This window comes from Gopherus flavomarginatus, chromosome 10 (genome assembly GCF_025201925.1).
Source record: "Gopherus flavomarginatus isolate rGopFla2 chromosome 10, rGopFla2.mat.asm, whole genome shotgun sequence".
NCBI classification, from domain to species: Eukaryota; Metazoa; Chordata; order Testudines; family Testudinidae; genus Gopherus; species Gopherus flavomarginatus.
Window position 1 is genome coordinate 18,622,269 of NC_066626.1, and position 9,109 is coordinate 18,631,377.

General features: G+C 44.2%; 1 protein-coding gene across 2 annotated transcripts in view; it reads left to right on the forward strand.

Moving 5' to 3' along the window:
• PLEKHM3 (pleckstrin homology domain containing M3) overlaps window positions 1-6,615 on the forward strand; it is a 129,288-nt gene extending 122,673 nt beyond the window's left edge. For both annotated transcript variants that reach the window (XM_050916132.1, XM_050916131.1), the window contains one exon: window positions 5,011-6,615. In XM_050916132.1, coding sequence (XP_050772089.1) covers window positions 5,011-5,188 — 178 coding nt within the window. In that variant the 3' untranslated portion in view covers window positions 5,189-6,615. The remainder of the gene's footprint in view (window positions 1-5,010) is intronic.
• The last annotated feature ends 2,494 nt before the right edge of the window (window positions 6,616-9,109 follow it).

The window sequence follows — 9,109 nt, forward strand, 5'->3', positions numbered from 1 at the left end:
TTTCAGATGCGGATGAGAAACGCCCTCTCTTCTAACACAGGTGCTGCCCATTGCCCTTACAAAATACAGCTGCAACGGATCCAGATTCCAGCCATATCTGTATGCTGGCGAGCTGGGGGAAGGAGGTGGACGGGGAGAGGGAAGAGGGAAATTTTGTTTCATGAATCCACATTTTAGGCAGTGCTGTAGCCAGGACGTGAGCTGTACGCATGGGAGTGTATTTGAAAGTTTAATTGGTGGGATGTTGCAGTCGGTAACTTCTGATATGTATAACTTAGGTTTGACTTTTAGAGTTCAGTTCAAGTTCCCGGCTCACTCTTGGTTCACTGTTGAGCTGCTGTCCCCCTCAGTTACTAGATGGTGTTCAAGTCGTAGGGAACTTGCTTATGCAGCTGGCTGGGCCATTTCACTGGCTGCTGTATTTTCCTGAATTTTAACATTATTTGAAGGCTCCCACAGCATGGGAATCGTGTATTGCAGCTAGAAAGAAACAGTAAATATGACTGCAAAGGTTCCTTCAGCTGTACAGCACCTCAATCATCGATTGCCTTTAACTGTAAACAGTACAACTTAGAAGCTAGTACAGAATCAGCAGTGGACTCAGTGCACAGTGTGTAAAGCAGGGCTGATGTTTCAGAGCATTGCAAATCTCTCAGGATACAAGATGCCATGTTTAGTAGTGTGCTCTGGGCCAAATGTAATCAGGAGCACCTGCAAACTCCAAATTACATTAATCAATTATGGGAAATAACCCGCAAGCACTTATCCATGATTCCTGGTCTTAGGTCTCTGCCTCATGGACTTAGAGAAGGTAGAAAGATGTTCTAATTGTTAAACACAAATGTGTCTCTGTTGACAAATCCGTGTCCGTATGTTGTCCAAATTTCTGTATGGTCTCACGAAAACCATTGTCAAGAGGAATCACTGGGCTGGGAGTTTTAAGCCCAGCTCCATTCATGTTTTTGATGTATGCTAGTAAACTAGATTTCAGTATGAAAGAAGCAGTAATGTGACTGAAATATTCACACAAGGGATCTGCTTTTCTGTCGTGGTTGGAAGATCTTTCCTAGTGAGCTGAAGCATGGTCAGTCAGTTGATATTGGTAGGTTACTTTCATTTGTATATGGCTTGTTACTCTGGGATGCTGAAAATCACATTCTATATTCTAAGGTACAGTGGGCCTAATTCTGATCTCTCAGCTGTTTTGCCGTAGGGAACTCACTCGCTTTCAGTGGAATAACTCTTTTACATCACTGCGGAGCAGGGCCAGCTCCAGGGTTTTTGCCGTCCCAAGCAGCAAAAAGAAAAAAAAAAAAGCTGCAATCGCAATCTGCAGCTCTACTGCCGCCGCTTCCGTCTTTGGTGGCAATTCGGCGGCGGGTCCTTCGCTCCAAGAGAGAGTGAGGAACCCGCCGCCAAATTGCTGCCAAAGACCCAGACGTGCCGCCCCAAGCAGCTGCTTGCTGGGCTGGTGCCTGGAGCCAGCCCTGCTGGAGAGCGAACTCAGCATCAGCCCCAGTCAGTGTCCCAAGAGTTTCTGTGGCAATGCTAAACTAGGCATATGCATTGGAGGGAAACAGAAGTATCGTCTAGTCCGGCTCCTGCATGAAGCCGGAGTAGCAGTGGGCAGCCATGTTTGCCTGTACCAACTAGAGTTCTTTTGAGTACAATGTTGTTGTGCCCAGCCTGCTGTTGGGGCAAAAAGCACATGGGCATTTGTGAGAGAAGCTGAGAAATGGGTTTTCAAGGTTGGCATCGTTGGGAGAGCAAATGGAGCAATTGGTGAAGGCCTTTGGGGTACTGAGGGATCAAAGAGAAGACCAATAGTCCTGGATCTGGATTGTGTCACTGCTGCTCACACTCCCAAATAAGTACAGTAAGCTCTTCGGGCCAGGGACCATCTTTCTAGTCTGTGGCTGTGCCATACCTAGCACAGTGGGGCCCTGTTCTGGGGTTGCCGCAGTCCAAATAATAAATCAGAATAATGGGAAATTTCTTTCCACTCTGTTTTTGGGGGAACTGAGAGCCGTTAGTTAATTTCACAAATGATCCTCATCTGAGTGTGTTGCTGAATTACAAAGCGTTTGACAAATGAATTTGTTTAAATTTTGAAATCTGTAATCCTTTTTCTTTTCCCCCCTCCGTTAATGACCTTTGGATGGCAAGAGCAGGTGCAGTCGGCTCCTCTGTACTCCGTCAGGCATCCATTTCAACAGCAGTGCCTGATAAGTTTTGTCACTTCCCTGAGTGCTGGGGAGAATTATCAAGAGGGGGAAGGGAGTGGCACTGAATGAACACAAAATTACACTCATCATCAATCATTAGCCTCTAACAACTTCCAGAGAATTGTAAATCACTGACTAACCAGGGAGAATTAGCTTGATAAAATCACCATTAGTGTCAGTTTGGAATGATTTAAAGTTTTAAAGGGCATGGCTGTTTTCTCTCTCTCATTCATTTGTATCTGTGCAGATGTGTAATAAACGTGTGTGTATGTGCATGCATGTGTGTCTACATGACCCTAGCCAGCAAAAGCACATGCTTAACTTGAAGCATGGGAGAACTCCCATTGAAGTGGATGGGACATCAAGCTGAAGTGCTTTGTTGGATATGGGTTGTAATTCTCTCTCTCTCAGAGAATGAGGGGGTGGAGCTTGGGGCAAGGTAATATCATCCTTAGCGGGAGTGTGGGGCACATCCTCATCTGGTGTAAATTGTCAGCTCCATTGACATCAGTGAAACTATGACAATTTACACCAGATGAGGATGTGCCCCTATAAGTCTCCCCTGGTCCTCCTCCCAGCCCTGTGGCAGGTGAAAGTTGGACAAAGCTTTATACCCACAGTTTAAAGTGCAGTCAGGAGCTGAGAGGCACATGAGGAAAGGAATCTTTGTGCCTGGACTTCCCCCAGTTGTGCCAACCCCATTATTCAGAAATCATGAGCTGGCTCTAAAAAACCATCTGATTGGCTTGTTTTTAAATAAATTTATGGTTTTTCTTGTTTGCCTCCTGGTTTCTCAGCCGTTAGGGTGTCACTCACTTCCCATTTTCAAGCTTTTCTCCACAATCTTGGGAGCTAGAAACTTACTCCTTTTCAAAGGAAACCTGAGACTTCCATGCAATCACCTGACTCCAGCAGCTGGGGATTAAAGAAAACACCAAACAGCACAAGATTTGTGATGAAATCATGAAAATTGACCACACTCTAAATTTAAAAAATGAATTGCCTTAAGGACTCATATTGTACTCTTGTCTTCATTATTTAATACACCCACTTCATCTAAGATTATATATCTCTATCCCTTTTCTCATTTGGCTACAAAGCTGCAGCTATCAAGCCCACGATGTGTTCGTCCCTGCTGCTGGCTACTTGCACTGAAAAGATGAGAATTTAAAATTGCTTAGCTCTCCATAATTATTGTAATGTTGCACGGCTCTTAAATTAACATGCTTCACAGCAGTACCTAATTCAGAATTAACGTGTTGATGTCATTGTCTCTGAATGGTTAAATAACAAACCATTCATTTTGTGGGTCGTTGGATTCTTCTAAATTATCATATCACATTTAAAAAAAGAAAAACACTGTTGTAATGGAGGGTGAGACCAGAAGGGACCATTACAATCCTGTAGTCTGAGCTGCTGCATAACACAGGCCAAAGAATAATACCCAGTAACTTTCTCTGTTGCCTTTGTACTTGGTTGAATATCTTAGTTTTCTTCTGTGGTAGAAGTGGACAGCAGTTTTATTCTTCGCAGAATAGCTGGCCACTGCAGTGGAATTCCAGTGAGAAAATGTCATAATTCCATTGTCCCAAGCTCTGAAATATGCATTAACAGAAGTGGAGACAATCACTTTGAGTGTGCAAACTAAAGCAGAAAACTTGCCTTTTATAAAAGAGCAATGAGAGAACACAGTCTCTCTCTAACAGAGAAATATACCTATTCCCTAATGAGCCTTGACGTTGACACTTAAAAAGATGAACACTTATCATGGTAATAATTAACAGAGCAGAAATCCTAGGCCAGATATACAGGGGTGCATTGATTTCAATAGAGCTGCATCCATTTTTTACAGCAGCTGAGAATCTTGCCCCCATGTGTACTGTGTAGTATAGCCTTTTGCTTCCTAATATTATTATCATTTATTCATTATTATTTATTTGTATTATCATAGCTCCAGTCATGGGCCAGGACCCTCTTTTCCTGGACAGACATAGAACAGAGACAGGCCTTGCCCCAACGAGCTTGCAATCGAAGCATAAGACAAGAGACAACAGGTGGATACAGACAGATGGGGGAGCACAAGGAACCAATGAGACCGTATTGGTCAGCATGACAGGCTGTGCTTTCAGCACACCACCGCCAAACTATTGTCACATTTTGTGTAGGCACCATGGCAAAGGAGAGCCATGAGCAGGGAATTGAAGGAGAAGCAGATGTTTACAGGGAACTCCTCCCAAGCGTGCGGGGCAGCATGGGAGAAAGCATGAAGGTGCTTGCTGGACAATGTAACAAGTGAACAATAGAGGCTGATATAAAGGGCCGATCGGAAACAGGAGTTGACCCTTCTCTACTAAATGAGAGAGAGGTCAGGAAGGGCCTTGAAAATGTAGACAAGTAGCTTATGTTTGATGTGATGAAGAGGGAGCCAGTGAAAGAATGTAAAGAGAGGAGTGATGTGGTCAAAGCAATGGGCTGGGGAAACGACCAGGAATGGCTCTGAGTGGGAAAAGATTGCATTTGTCAAGGCCAGAGGAGAGGAGGTTGCTGTGTTCGAGATATAAGATGATGAGAGCCTGGACAAGAGTTTGAGCTATGTGGATGGATAGGAAAGGTCGAGTCTTAGGGATGTGAAGCAAAAGAATTTGCACGATTTAGATGTGAGGAAAGGCCTAAGCAACCAGAACCTTCCTAGCAAGCGTTTGCTGGCCACGTCTCCTGTTATAATCAGTTGCATGCTATCAGTCATCATGTCTCTTTCATTAACGGCGCTAATTGGTGTTTGCAGGTGCGAATGCTGTGGCGCTGTCTTCCACTCGGAGTGTAAAGTGAAGTCTGTCCCGTGCCCCAGGTGTGTGCGCAAAGAGCTGCAGAAGAAGCAGAAGTCCTTCTGGAGGAGACTGAATATGGACGAGAGCCTGGAAGAGTCTTGTACCATGTTCGAGCTGTCCTATCAGAACACATGACTTCCCTTAGGCCCTGGCTGACTAGAAGAGATCGTCTTTCTACAGTCACCAGTTCAAGCCACTTCTCAGCTAGTCAGGCAGCAACCTGATTGCAAAGACTTGGCCTGACCCTCATCCTGATTATCGCTTAGCACTGGCCAAAAGGGCCATGAAACCTGGATGGCTTTAGAATATCAACAGCCAAATTGCATTTTGCAGTGAAGTTGAACCACTAGATCTCATGCGAAATGTGGCTTGCTTGAAATGTTTTCAGTCAAGCCCATTAAGCGCTCAACCTTTTGTTTTCCACCTCAGGAGAAGATTTTCCTCAAGGCAGAAAAGATTTCCTGCCACGACCACATGGCTGTTATTTTTGTTGTTCTTCGGTCAGAAACAGTGAATCATCTGCTTATTTAAGCCTATTATTTTTATTAGTCTTGGCTGAGGCTCTGGTGAAATGTTTTTCAGGAGCCGAGAAAGTAGCAATGGTACCGTGCCCACCTGGTTCATCTGACGCAGATGCATGGATCATTTTTCTAATGGCTTTGGGCTTTTTTTTTTCCCTCCACCCAAAGAAAAAAGAGCTTTTCATGTCAGATTTTATTCAGGATGTTTTCAAACGTAAGACCCAGGAGAATTCCTTTAGGTGTGTGTCTATATTTATAGCCTTCCCAGCAGAATACTATATGAGCAACAGAGGATTAATTGCTATTTTTGGCTGGGGTGGCAATACTATTCTTGCCCTGTTACTGGAGCATCATACCTTCTGCCTGCCGCTGCTGTCTACTCAAGCCTCTATTAACGGGATATTAGTTCAAATCCCCGGTACGTTCACATTCACAGCCATTTTAAACCACCAGATCATTTTGTTTTTTAGCTCATCTTATATTAATGAGCAATGCTTTATCCGTAGGGGTGATAAACATGCTTCTCTCACCTGGATCTGCTAGAGCTACAGGAAAAGATTTCTTCTGCCTTTAATATATATATATGTGTGTGTATAGTGTATGTGTGCAAAATTTCCCTAATCATGAAACATATTTCATCTTTTTCCTGCATCTTTCTTGTGCATTTTGTGTGCTGCACTGGCCCCTGGCAGCATTATGCAGGCTCCAGAGGGACTTTAGTACTTCAATAGGAACTTACCAGGGGGAAAGGGCAGTTCTTAGAAGTGTGTTCTGCCCCACATACCTGGAATACGGGGAAACAAGAAACACATAAGTCATGTTTCTGTGCAAAGAGAATGTGTGATCGATTTAATTGGGAAAACGTGTATATTTCACCACTGACAATGTCTTTCACCACCAGTGAGTCTTTGAGATAGTCTTCACTTTAATCCATTAAATATCTTGAGTTTTTCTCCGATCCCTACAGAAGTATGTATGTTACATACATATGTACTCATGTATATTTATAGAAAGCAAGTACAGTGTCAGGAGAAATGTTCACAGACTTGTGTGCATGTGTATTTATTTATCGCTCCTCTCTAGCAGGTTTGCTAAATGGCAGGCCACCAATCTGTGCTTCTTAGATAATCGCCTAGCCAGTGAGCTTCTTCCCCTGCCACTACCCCCCGGCCACTCAGGTTTGGCCTAGATGTCCCTCCATCATGATGGAGGGGTGGCAGGGCCAAATATGAGTGAGTGGCTTTGCAACCTGGCTCACAGGGTCACAGCGCCACTGAAATTATGACAGAGGGGCAGCCGCCCAGAAATCAGCTGCCCTGGGCAGCTGCCAAGCGTCCCTATAGCTAGAGTGGTCTCTGTGCCTGGCCTAGAAACCTCATATGGTAGCTGTTGTATTTAAGGGAGCAACCAAAGCCCCTATCACCAGAAATTTGCATTAATTGCTGGAATGGTACATTTAAAAGAGAAGAGGGTATAATACTCATAGGAAGTGGTTGGCAGGCTAAAAATTTGTCCTCTCTTCTATTCAAACACCAGTGTTTCTGTTTTTCCAACCTTTGGAGGGTGGGGAAATAGCTGAACCTGAGCTGAGTGTGTTGGGGGGTAACTATGCTTCCACAGTGTTTTGGTTGGTTGTCATTTTAATGAAGATAATGCTGTCTGGTTGCCCGACCTTGTAGTGAATTGCTTTTGGCCAAGGGAAGCATAGAGACTCCCTTGTTTAACATACCTACTGTCTGAAAATGAGCCATGCATCCTTACCACTGCACGACCCTTCCTCCCAACTCGATGGACTATAGGTGAAATGCTTTAATGTCCAATATGGTCCTTAGAGCGTGCTCCGTGGGAGTCCTGCTGGCTCCATCATTTCGTGCTTGTGCACAAATGCAAACACCTGGGGCGATATGCTGGAATTACAGTCATACAAACAGGAAATGGAGTCACGCTGGCGACACAAACAATCCAGCCCCACTGTGTGTTTTCAGTGTGTGTCAGTTAGACCAGTCATGAGATAAAGCCACCAGCCCGGAAATGAACCTGATGTGGCTGGTGCAATTTTGAATTAATTTCAGACATAATGGCAGGTCACGCAAAAAATGCCAGTTGCTGTTTCCAGACCATAACACATTAGAACACATGGTCATTTACAGTGATGTTTCGCTCCTGGGCGTTAGAGCGCATTCGCACACCTTGTATGAGAGAAGAGGAGCTTTTCAGACTTCATTTGTTAACTTATTTGACATCCATGTGCAACATTGAAATGCACCAGTGCTTTGCTGGATATTTTGGGCCAAATTCTGGCATAATCCCATTGGAGTTATTCTGGATTTACATGAGTATTACTAAGAGCAGAACTTGGCCTGTTAACTTTAAGCTTTACAGCAAATGGAATAGCAAGTCTGCTGTAAAGAGCAGATCTGGAGTGGCTGCCATCACCCCTACGGCAAACTCCACTAGCACATCACGTTGAGTAAGAGCTGCTGCCAGTACCAAAGGTTCATGTGAAGTGCTGTCATACAGCAATTTTGGAAGGGAGCCAGTTCCTGGAATAGAGCCACATTCGCCCCGTTGGAATGATAGACCTAACTCCTCGTAGTGTGGAAGAAGCTTTCTTCTCGGGGGAAGTCTCACTCCTTTCACCATAAGGAGTACCCAGTTCTATGTCAGCATGCATGGCAAACTGCATCATAGATTGTGTCCTTCCAGCAGGCTCACTGATGAAGCATGATGAAGCGCTCAGTCCTGACTACAAGAGGAGTAGAATTGGGTCCGTATTAACTTTCAGCGCTGCAAGGCAAAAGCATAACTTTAAAATTCTATTAGTAAAAAAAACAAAACTGTCCCACTACTAAGTATACACTGACATCCACTGAAAAGGGGCCGCTTTTCTGCAAGAACCCCATCTACACAGGAAACAATCTGATGATGCATGATTTCCAACAAAATCTCCCCTTCTTGCTGCAGGGATGCCTTTGTTTTGGGGGACGGGGGGCAGATTCTCTATAGTCTCTGCTATAGCAACATAGCTACTGCGGTTGATCCAGGAGAACCATTCTTTGCCCATTCTGCCTGGCTCCTTAGACTTCTTACACATAGACGGGACTACCACCTGTTCCTTGTTCGGCATAGAACACCAACGAAAAGGACACGGGATCGTTCCCTGAAAAGTAAATCCCTTTCTCCCAGGAGTATATAACTCCTATTTTTGTGCCTGCGAAATTTGTGCAGAAACTTTTCATGGTAAATCAGAAGTAAAATGCCCTGACTTGTCTGCAACATGAAGAAAACACTCTTTCTGCTGCGCGGGGGAGGGTTATAGAAGATGTTCTTGATGATGCATCCAGTTAGCACTGTTATAAGCTTGTACAGAACTAATAGTCGCCATAGGTCTAGCACGCTTTACTGAAACAGCTAGATTATAGCCTGATCCTTATGACTACTTTGAATCTTAGTTTAGTTAGCTTGAGACTATTTTAACCTAGTACAGTTTGAAAAAAAATGTTTGCAATTCTCTCCCCCTGCCTTATGGAGTAAA